The sequence below is a fragment of the Rhagoletis pomonella genome, unplaced genomic scaffold (genome assembly GCF_013731165.1).
Source record: "Rhagoletis pomonella isolate Grant_MI unplaced genomic scaffold, Rhpom_1.0 Rhpom_scaffold_00071, whole genome shotgun sequence".
Classification (NCBI taxonomy): domain Eukaryota; kingdom Metazoa; phylum Arthropoda; class Insecta; order Diptera; family Tephritidae; genus Rhagoletis; species Rhagoletis pomonella.
This window is the reverse complement of record NW_023458625.1, coordinates 73,641-85,832: the sequence shown is the minus strand read 5'-3', so window position 1 is coordinate 85,832 and position 12,192 is coordinate 73,641. Positions and strand designations below refer to the sequence as shown.

The 12,192-nt window shown below is 35.2% G+C and overlaps 1 protein-coding gene across 1 annotated transcript in view; it reads left to right on the top strand.

The window, feature by feature from the left end:
- Positions 1-9,787: 9,787 nt before the first annotated feature.
- Positions 9,788-12,192, top strand: part of LOC118749869 — a gene marked incomplete at its 3' end in the record, with an annotated part of 3,933 nt that continues 1,528 nt past the window's right edge. Inside the window, 1 exon segment of the mRNA XM_036484648.1 lies at positions 9,788-9,861. Within this exon segment, the coding sequence (XP_036340541.1) occupies positions 9,788-9,861 (74 nt within the window).

Sequence of the window (12,192 nt, the reverse complement as noted above, 5' to 3'; positions counted from 1 at the left end):
TAAGCGATTTTGGATACTAAATGGTCGCAATGCAGTTCGATTTGCTACTCATCGTTGTGTCGTTTGTTATCGTCACAAACCACAAGTTATAGAGCAGCTTATGAGAAATTTACCAGCGCAACGCATTCGTCGGGCTAGACCATTTTCCTCAACGGGCGTTGATTATGCAGGGCCTATCAACGTTTTACCATCTAAAGGTCGAGGGCGCGTTTCCGTAAAAGGGTACATAGCGTTACTTATTTGCCTTGTAACTAAGGCTGTACACCTGGAGCCAGTGGGTGATTTGACAGCGGCATCATTTATCGGTGCTTTAAAACGCTTCGTTGGCAGGAAAGGTCTATGCCGCGATATATATAGTGATTGCGGTTCCAATTTTGTTGGTGCAAGTCAAAGGATGCAAGCAGATGACTAAGCATACCACAGTTACATCAACAAAGAAGTTGCTCCGTTTCTCAGTGGGCAAAACATCCAATGGCCCTTTATACCACCGTCGTCACCCACTTTGGAGGGTTGTGGGAGGCGGGGGTTAAATAATTGAAGCATCATCTCAAGCGCTCTCTCGGTGAAAGAAGGTTAACGTTCGAGGAACTTAGTACGGTTTTGGCACAGATTGAAGCGTGCCTTAATTCTAGACCATTGTGTCCGCTTACCAACGACCCGGATGACTTGATGGTCTTAACCCCAGGGCATTTCTTAACAGGCGACGCCTTACTAGCCCCATTAACCCCAGAAATTGATAATCTCAGTCTTACTGATAGATGGAAGAATTGTAAATTTTTAGTGTAGCAGTTTTTGCGACAATGGAGAAAGGAATATTTAACCCGTCTACAGAAGCGTCCGAAATGGTTGCAAACAAAACCTAACGTGCAAATTAATGACATAGTTTTGATCAAGGATGAAAGGTACCGTGCAATCTATGGCCACTTGGACGCATTATCAAAACACACCCTGGCGCACATGGATTGGTACGTGTTGTTGATCTGCGAATAAATAATGGAATCATTAGACGTCCTGTTGCAAAAATATGTTTACTCAACTCTCAACTCAACAACTGGCATGATATAAGTACATCCCAAACACTCTAATGTCATTTGTATATTTCACTTTTACCGTAGCTACTACTCGTTCAATGAAGAGGATGCCTGATGACATTATCCAGCCATACAATGTCATCCGCGGGCAGGGTGTTGAATCTAGCAAATAAAAAACCTGCGGTTCAAAGCAACCCTACCTTGTATTATGACTCAACTGAATAAAATGCAAAGGTAGAGCGTAAAACGGGACACAAGAAAAGCGCGCAATAAAGGGGAAAGAAACAGAGAAGTTAAACTGGAGCGGTTCACCGAAGAAGGCGACATAATTACTCAACGCATTTTTTACTTAATATGTATAATAGTTTATATCACCCAAATTTTGTAAACCTTAAATTGAATTAAAGGCAGAGTCATTTTTAATTTTAAAAGCTGTGGAGTCAACAGCTGTGGTGTTCATGGTGGTCGGCTACCATCCAAAATATTAATATGCACTCTGCATGGGTTTTTACAATGGCGAGTCCAAAAATTCACTTTGCTGCACACCTTCCTTTTGGTCTACATGAAATTGCAAACTCTGTTAATACATCCATTTTTTCATGTGCTGAAATTATTGCTACGTGTTCCTAATTAATCAATCTTTGGATATTTATTGATTCCTGCAAAATTGGGCCATGTAATATTAAAATTAACATATTTTTCTGCATTGTTTACATATTTTTATATGCGTTTTGGCATTTCTCTCTCGCAATTGCACCAAGATGACGTCACGCAAAAATTACGCTCAAAAATCCTCTCTCACTGGCGCAATCTTGTATTCTATCACTCTTGCTTCATATGCATATACAAATAAACATATTGCACAAAAGCTCAAGAATGATAGAATACAAGATTGCGCCGATCAGAGAGGATTTTTGAGAATAACTTTTGTGTGACGTCACACTGGTGCAATTGCGAGAGAGAAATGCCAAAATGTGAGCAAGAATGGAAGAAGAAGAACAAATGTTGCAAGGAAAACGTAAACAAGTTGCACCAGTGTGACGTCATGCAAACAACGATTCTGTCAAATTCGTTGATAGAGGAATAGCGGTCCGAGATCGGCGCAACCTTTGTATTCTCTCAATCGTGACAAAAGCTTATACTTCTCTTTCACAGTAAGGCAACACTTTCTCCAAGTAAATTTGCAAAGAAGCAAAACTTTGCCACTGCTAAGGGAGCGGAGCGAGAGAGACAACTGTCAGTTTATCGAACCTTGTATTATTGAGTCATGCGATTATCCTTGTTTAGTTGACGGATTTAGCAAAATCCTTTCGGTTCGTATCGCTGGATTGGTAAATAAACGCTCAAGACAAACAACAAAAAATTTACAATCCTCGCTAATGCAATAACAACACTTCACAATACTTGTTAAAGCAATTACAACGCTTTATAAAACTTGCTAACACAATTTATCTCTGTTTCACAACTTGCTTGTGGCTTGCTGATTCGCAACTGACTGAGCTTGCTGTAGCAGAGGCCTTATATACCTGCGCTCGTACTCATGGCAACTCTAGAAGGTTCTGCCGTATATCGCACATTCTCTCAATTTCTCGCCGTTCTTAGTATTCATCCACTTGACGTTTCTTGCTGTCGAATATTCTACGTCATCCCTCGAACATTCTGCCATTTTCTTTTTGTTCGCTTGGCGTTGCCGCAGTATTCGCCACAATATATGTATATTTAACACTGTCTAAATGTCACTCATTCGCCCTGGCGTCCGCTGCAGTTTGCATTAAACTACTACAGACCAGGGATGTTGCGCATATTTGCATTCGCATTCGTTATGCGAATGATTCGCATCATTTTACGCGTTCGCATTCGCATCAAATGATACGAATGTTTTGGGAATGCGAATGTGTACATGGGCAGAGAGTCCACTCTAATATTGTTGAAATGGCTCTAAGTCTGTCTAACCAGGGTGCGGACAATAACCGTCCTTTAGCTTCAGGCGGTATACGGTTAAGTAGTATATCAAGCAATATTCAACAAGTACTGCTAAAGGTCTTATAAGCAACCTAGAAATAATTTTAGATTCCTCCAGCGAAAACGAAGGCTCGGATGTAGAAATGGAGACATTAAAAAATGTGAAATTAAAGCTCAAGTAAAAATTAAAGCTCAAAGAAAAACGAGCTCATCTCTGTGAAAATCCTCTCGATTGCTGGAAAACTAAACTAAAATACGACAAATTGAAAGATCTGGCCCGCAAATATTTTAACGCTCCACGCGTTTGCGTCCCAAGTGAATGGCTGCCAACTTGATTCAAACCGTGCCAGTTTTGGTCCTTTTTTTTGTCATTTATTGAACAAGTTCAAATGGAACATAATTTTTCAATTCGGCACAAAGTGCCACAATGGCACTTTTGTAACAAAAATAACATTTCAATACATTTTTGTGAAATCCTTTGCTTCTTTTTCTCTTCTTAATTAAAATTTACTAATTTATAAAGGCTATTCAACTGGTTTACCTTATTTTATCATTGTACTTTTGTTTTGAAAATGTGGTTCTTATTTTATTGCTAAAATGGGAATGCATAAAAAGAATGTCGCCTTCTTTGGCACTTTTATTTCTCATAGCTAAGGATAGTTGGCAGCCCTGTCCAAGTGAGCAATTGTTGAGCCGGCCTTATATACGAGCCTTTAAGAAATCGCCTCATGGAAGAAAAAACAGAATTTTTTATTTTTTTAATATGATATGCTCATTTTGGACTTTGACTATTAGATTAAACCACTGTATAGGTTAAGCCTTCGTTCAATCTTCTAATAATTTACAAAATTTTTAAGAAACAAAAGCGATGGCTTAAGATGATTATAGCTTTTTAATGTTGCTCCTAACATTGGCATTCGCATTCCAAAAATTCGCATTCGCATTTGCATTCGCGAATGTGAAAAATATTACATTCGAAATATCCCTACTATAGACTTTATTGACCGCCTCGCTTGAAATACACGAGAATGTATGGAGGTTCGAACCCTATACCAACTTAATTGCGGACGAATAAATAGTTGCATGTGCCAACCAATCGCGGTCGAACTAAAAAGTCTGCCGACTACACTGGATCATACATTTTTTTTTGTCCTCACCGGATGCAACTATCCAATTCCTTTGTAGAATTGCTCATTGATTCCGAAAATCAAGTAAATAATTTTTCTATGGATAAATTTTCGAGATATTGGCAATTTACCGTTATTCAGCTTTAAAAACGGCAGTTCCACTTATGTATCTTACGAACCAATTTAACAATTTTAATAAGAAATACAACAAATGAAAGCTAACGAAATTCCCATAAACCATATATGGGGCGTTTTATACCAATATCCCGTCCATATTCAAACTTCATGTGTTTGATTTATTTCAAGTTTTTAGGGAGATGGACAAATATAAATAATAAATATAAATTTAAGCTTGATTAATAAATTTTTAAAAACTTTACAGCAGTACAAAAACAAAAACAAATCGACTTAATAGTTTTCCAAATATCTCGTGAACGGTGAGAGGAAAAAATCTGAAAAAAATCACACATTAACACATCAAAATTCTCTAAGAAAAGAAATATTTAAAAATTTATTTTATTGAAAAATTTTTCACATACAAATTTTTTGATAAAAAAAAAATTAATTTTTGAAAATATGCCATATTTATTTATTATTTATGTTTGTCCATCTACCCTAAAAATTTTAAACAATACATCACTTTTCGATAGGTCTGATAGTTTCTGAGAAATTAATTAATAATTCCAGTTTTTTTGTATTTTTTTTAATGAAAAATTTAAACAAATTCAAACATGTAATTTTTCAAACGGTGATTTTGGTAATCACCGAGCAGTTCTACATAGGAATTGTATAGTGGCATCCATTAAACCGTGCTATCGCAAAGGGCTTTATTAGCAAGTCGCACTTCTACGTGCGCACACTGCAGATTTTTAGTCGGGTCAACTCATCATAGGTACCGCTACTTTGGTTTTGCCAATTTGACAACTCTCAAGTAAAAGTAAACAACGCCTCAGAAACTTTTCACCATACTTTCACAAAAATAACTGGCTTTTAACACTTTATTTATTAATTCGGTTTATGAATAATACATATTATATTCTTACAATATAACACAATTAAACCTTGTTTCCTATCGAAAAATTAAATATTGATAGAACGTATTGCTTTGACAGTAGTTGCGTTCGATAACAAAATTAGCCAACACCAGCCAACAATCAAAATCAAGAGAGTAAGCGAAAATTCTCTCCCAAAGACATGAAAAAGCAAAAAAGTAAACGAACAGGAAATTAGCCATTACTTGCAAAAACCGGAAGAAGAAGACACACCAGCTGACTTTGTTTATGTTTTATTTGTAAACAAACTGAAATTCATGTTGTCTCCATAGAAGGAAAAAGGAAAGTGAACGTTCAATGTTCGCCAGAAACATTTTTAGAAGTAAAAACTAGTTGGCGCTATCATAAAGTCACATAGCAGGCAGCCAAAAGGCATATAAATACCAAAACTCGGAAAATGCAATTTTGTTTGTTTACAAAAATTGCAACTATATGTTTTGTGATCAATGTTTTCGTGTTGGATAATTTTTGCTGACTAAAATTTTGCCAGTACAAAATGAACGCTTCTCTGGCATCAAAATGCCAATGCTCTCTCAATTTTTGTATGTTGGATAATTTTTTGTCGTTATCGAACGCCATGCAGTAAAAATTTGGAAAAACTATTACAAATTTTTGACTTGTCGAACGCACCTAGTTTTTTTTTTTATCTTCTTAAATATTCGGCTTTGTTTAGTTTTACTTGAGGTATGTTATCGGGGCCAGGACAGTGCAATCTTGTATTCCATCATTCTTGGATAAGGATGCAGAATTTAGTGAATTCAGCTTCGTTGGCTTTCGTTTGCTCCTGTATTCTCTCTGCTGAATGACGCTCATGCGCTGACTCGCTGGTCTATTCGTTCGTGGTGAGTTTTCCTATAACTTAGTGTGAATATTGAAGCTCGTAGTCGAACGATGCCGCGTTGTATGTCAGTTAACTCGGGAGCGTGGTGTTGTAAGAGTTATGGCAAGCGTTGTCGCACATACTTTCCAGTAAAAATAAAATACAAATTAATTTGCAGTAAGAGAAGTGATGAAATATGAGAAAAAGTAGTGAAAAAACAAAGGAAATGAAATTATCCACATTACAGTGTACAGTGAAACCCGCTTAAGTACCCCCCCCCCCCCCGCTTAAGTAATCACTTTTGGACACTGTGAATGTTTTAATATAATCAGAATAAAATCCCTCTCTTAAGTACCTCCCGGCTTATTTACCCAACCCGCCTAAGTATCTCAATTTTTCGTGCCCCATTTACAATTTTACTTATAATTTTCCCCTTTTAAGTGCTCTTTTAAAATTCCTCAAAATATTTACGTATTTTCAAATTCGGTAAAAGAGTTCTAAAAAATCAACGGTAACTTTTAACCACTTGAAACTTGCACATTATTGCACTAAAATTGAATGGACTATAAAACTGTATACTCAAAAAACACTTCTGAGAAAAAAGTTTGAAATTATGATGATTTTTTTTTTTAAGTGTTCTACAAAATCTTAAGCTTAGGTTTATATGGTATTTGTTAGGGAATGAACTGCATTTTAATTGATCGAAAAACCTTAAGAATTTATAAATAAACATAAGTGACAAACAATATCATTTGAATATGGTACAAAATGATATGTCCAACCCTGACTTTTTAAACATTTTAATTCTTGTAAAAATAACAGACCATTGCACTAAATATTTTTTTAATAAAGTTTTTCTTTACTTGTTTATGTGTTTAAATAATGCTACGACTTTGGTTTTAAACAATGTATTCTTCATTAAATGTTATTATTCAAGTATTTATGTAAGTTAACAAGAAGATGTAACTACATGAGTAATTATGTTCTCTTAAGTACCCGCATCGAGGTACTTAAGCGGGTTCTTTTAAGTACCCAACCCGCCTTAGTACCTCAAAAAGCTGACATTTTTCGTGAGGTACTTAAGCGGGTTTTACTGTACTTAAATAAGAATTTGAATAAAATTGAAGTTAAAATGTTTAATGAAAAATTTAATTAAAAAGAACTCTGAAAAAAAATATTTTAATACAAAAACATTTGTTAATCATATATTTTGATTTTGATTTTGAAGAATGTCTGATTTAAGATAGGTTTTGAGTGATTTCATATTTTTGCTTTCGCAAAATGTCGCGTCAGCATTGGCAGCGATAGCATATGACGGGTGACATGCAAACAATCACGAAGCAACAGCGGTTTCATTGGGTGGGTGACGAGAACTATGTGATGCATGTATGTATCTATGTGTGTGAGTAAGCAATGATTTGAACTCAATCCATAAATCTGATTATGTTAATGTGCGAGTCAACAGACATCATGTGGTGGACAATGTACTCGAAAAAAGGCAAATATACGAAAACAATAGAACTAGAAGAGCAAAATCCAAAATAAGCTGAAATTCAACAAAAGTGTTTAAAGTTACTAAAGTTATTGGGTCAACGAGAAGAAGGGTAGTATATGTATTTGTATTTTATGTATCTATGCAACTGTTGGTGCTATCTAACAGAACGAATTCTTTTAATATGACCAACTATTACACTTAATAAAAATATTTAAACAGTGTTTTTTCTATCTTGGAGTGCTGTGTTACTATTATTTAAAAAATTGCAGAAAAAAGTTCAAGGATAATATAAGAGTGGCATTCGTGATATTTTATCAACGGCTTACGCCGAATAAGAGTTATTCTAGAGAAGCACTTCGTTCGTTAAAGTAGCAACGGTCAGTGCACAATCTATTTAATCGCAAACTAAAAAGAAATCATAAAAACTGAAGTTAAAAAATCATCCAGCTAAGATACATCCATGATTAATATTTTTCGTATACCGAATACAAAGCTGCTCTAAAACTTTCCACTAAAAGTGATATTTTTCCTTATAAAATATAATTTATCAGGTATGTTTTTAAACCTAACTAACAAAGGTACATAATAAGATAAGCGTTTAATACGTCAATAGTTTTTCATCATACCAATTTGTATAGGTTCACTCTTAAAACCAACCTCACATATGTGTGTATGTACAAAAAACCAGGAGTCAAAAATAACCTGCGGGGGGAGGGGAGGGGGAGGAGGGGTGATACGGATTTGTAAGTATACAATTTTGAAAGTGCCCAGTGTCGCGGCGGTCCGCGTTCGCGCGCCGCGTTCGACGTAGCGCTCGCGTTTTCCGCCCCTTCTCCTCCTTTCGCAATTATGCCTTGGTGGCAGGGGCGCACCCAGGAATATATTTTAGGGGGGTTTTATATTTCTGAAGATATATCACCGGAAAATACTGAAAATTTGCTTCAGATAATACCCTCTTTAATATACATTTATGCAAGTTTTATGTAAGGTATGTAATAAATAAATAAACGTTTTAAAATTCATAAACTGCACTTTATTTACAGATTAACAGAACTCAAACGCTTTTAACCGACTTAAAAAAAAGGGAGGTTATCATCTCGCCGGAATACATAACTTTGGACCACGTGAACCGTTTTCAATAATCCTTTTTTTATTAGAAAGATAGTACCTCAAGGTTCGTCCCGTAATTTGTTTTAGAGATCCGATGATTGGATCATGAAGAAATTAACGGTACCCCTAAATTTGAATATGAGAATTGAAGTCGGTTGTGTTCTTTCCTTAAAAACTACTTGCTTAATAAAAAGTTCTATAAACTCAAGATGCGCTCAACTTTCAAAAGTACCTAATAAAAAATTTTAAAAAAAGAGTCAGTAAAAATAAATTTATTGATTCCATGAAGTTTTGCACTTCTATGTTCATTTTTTCGATTTCTGATTTTCGATAGAGATGGTGATTTTTCACGATTGCTAAATTTTTTTAATATTTCAAATACCGGAAAAATTAACTGAACTCTCAAGAAAAACGAAAAATTCATATAAAACGACGGACGAGAAATGGAAAAAAAATTTTCTTCTACCAAAATTTCTTAAATCAGTTTGCAGCTCTCAAGAAAAAAATGCTCGTATATTTATTCCCTCATGAAAATTTACAGCAAAAGCAAAGCGCTTTTTCAAGCAACAGAAATTATAATAAATATTTCTTATAATTTCCTTGAGAGCTGGATTCTTAGCTTTAAGATACAGATTGTATTTGAGGTTATTAGCTTTAGGGGGGGTTTGAACCCCAAAACCCACCCCTTGTGTGCGCTAATGCATATGTAAGATTCGAATCTTTTCGCAAACATTGAAGCGTCCGGCGAGAAATGCCACCGTCGGCGCTTTTAAATATAAAACAATATTTTAAGTATATATTGGAATAAAAAGAAAATGAAAGCCTTTTCTTAACATTATGTTAAATGCTAACATTACAAGCTTCACTTGTATGTATGTCCTGGAACTTTGCAATCAATATTTAACAAACTTCGCGATGAGCTACAGACTTTAAACTTCAAACTTAGCTCAGAACTCAAGGACAATGCAATATAAAAGACGGCATAGTCCGCTAGGTGGCGCAGGAGTAAAAATATGTGTAAAACCCGCATTTATAGTCTGATGTGGTTCATATTTAGAACATATATTACCTGTATGAAAAGGAATATATCCTCAGAAAATTTTGCCGATAGGTGGCACAGGAGTCGAGATATTTGTAAAAACCGTATTTATGATCCGATTAAGTTCACATTTAGAATGCATATTGCTTACATGAAAATAAATAACTCCACAAAAAATGTTGGCAGTTATGTGGCACGTGAGTCTATTACTACGTTTATACGCATGTATTATTTGCAAATAACAATTTGCAAAATGGTAAACTTTGGCGTATAAACGCTGAGCTAAATTTTTATTTGCAAATAACTAAATCACGCAAAAGTATTGATTAGTGGTACTATTTGCAAATAAGCGCAAGACGCCGCCATTCTTAGGTTTATTTTCATTTTCGATGGTCACCTTATTGCCTTTTTATAATCAAGACGTTGCCATTTTTACCTTTATTTTCTTTTTCGGTGGTCATATTATTGCCTTTTTACAATCAGGAAATATTAAAAAAGAATTTTTCACCATCGAATCAACAGTGAGTTAGGTATTTACAAATTATTTTTATTTGCAAATAGCTTACGTATAAACGTAGCATATATAATTAAGAAATCGGCATATGGGCTCCGATTTGGTTTATATTCAGAATATTTGTATTACCTATTTAAATCTGGCCAAATTTTAGATGAGATCAAATGTATGCAGAATACCATCAATACGTGTAAACTTTGGAAATGAAGGCATACATGTAATACAGCCAAAGTCAATACAGTTCCCGGCAAAGTTAAGTTACGGAACCGCTGAAATGCCGCCAGAAATTCTATCATGGGCATCAACAGTGCATAAAATGCAAGGTAGTACTGTATACTACGCTGTTGTATACCTAGGATCAAAGCTGTTCGCAAACGGTCAAGCCTAAGTCGCTCTTAGCAGAGTAAGATCGCTAGAAGGACTGCAGATAGAGGAACCGCATAACTCGAAACTGACTGGAAAGAAGCCATGCAATAACGATGCATTGAAAGAAATGGACAGAATGATAAATATACAGACAGTATAATATTAATTGCAAGATTTCCAAAGACTAAAAAGTAGAAAATAAAATTATAGTTAAAAAACTAAAAACACGCTTTTATTACATCAAGAACTAAAAAGTATAAAATAACTTGTAGATATAGCGATTCCGTTTAATAAGAATAGGAAGTTCCCTAACTTGATTTAATTTAACTTCTTTAAATTAGCTACAAATAAGATTAAAGTGATTGGCCCGTAGTCATAGTCAAAATAAAGTCCACTGTAAAGTTCGTAGCAGTTTTTTTTACAGATATCCCATTGAAAATTATGTCAAAAAGCTGCAGCAAACTTAACAGTGGCCTTTAATTTAAAAAAGTTAAATTAAATCAAGTTAGGGAACTTCCCATTCGTCTCAAACGGAATCGCTATATCTATAAATTATTTTATACTTTTTAATTCTCGATGTAATAAAAGCGTGTTTTTAGTTTTTTAACTATAATTTTATTAAAAGAAAAAACTTCACAAGTATTCCTCTACTTCAAGAATGATAGAATACAAGATTGCGCCGATTGCAGCAGAATTCGTGAGAGTAATTTTAGCGTGACGTCATCGTAGAGTTGACAACTGAGAGCGGCGAGAATGAGGGCGACTAGTGATGTGCTGAATTGTCCCCAATACTCGGTACCCAATACTTAAAAAAGATTTCGGTACCCTATACTTCCTTTTCGGTATCCGATACCGATTATTTACATTGAACCGTCGCCATTATATGCATTTCAGGTTTAGAAAAAACTTTCATTACTAATTTATATGATATCGGCTAAAACACTTGAACTTATCGCTACAGAAAAATGTTATTTGATCAGTTTTAACCTTAGTCGATCCAAGGTTCAAGATAAATGTTTTGACGGATGAAGAAGCTTTTCAGGGGGGAGATCTAACCAGTTAGCGACAAGTTTCGGATCGATATCGTACTTGTTGGTGTAACAATATTTCATATCATACGTCAACAAACCCGATACCGATTCGAAAATTGTCGCTAACTGGTTATAGAATCTGCCCCTAGGCTTCCAAAAATGATATCGTCCGATTCAGCTGGAACAAAAATGCTTCAAACAAGTGAGAGTTTCTCTGCGTTATGGCCTGGAACCGACATATATACATCTTTCATTTGAATCAGTATTAAAAGCTCTATTGGCTCTATTGGCGAGTCTCCCCTGAGCCGTTTTTTTCCATATCTTTGGCCTGTGTGCGCTTTTATTTGAAATCTAAATGTTTTGGTACCGAGTATCGAGAGTATTGGATACATTTTAAATCGTTACCGAATATCGATCAATACTTGAAAGTATTGACTGAGCACATTACTACTGCTGTCTTCTCTACTATGACGTCACCAAAACAGCTGATTCTGTCAAAATCACTGAGAGCGGAGTGGCGGTATCGTCATCGGCGCCACCTCTGTATTCTCTCCACCGTGCCTCTACTTCCTATGAAGTTTTCAAATACTACTGAATGCAATCAACATACTCAAGTACTCTGGAAAAGCGGAATAGTGTTTTATG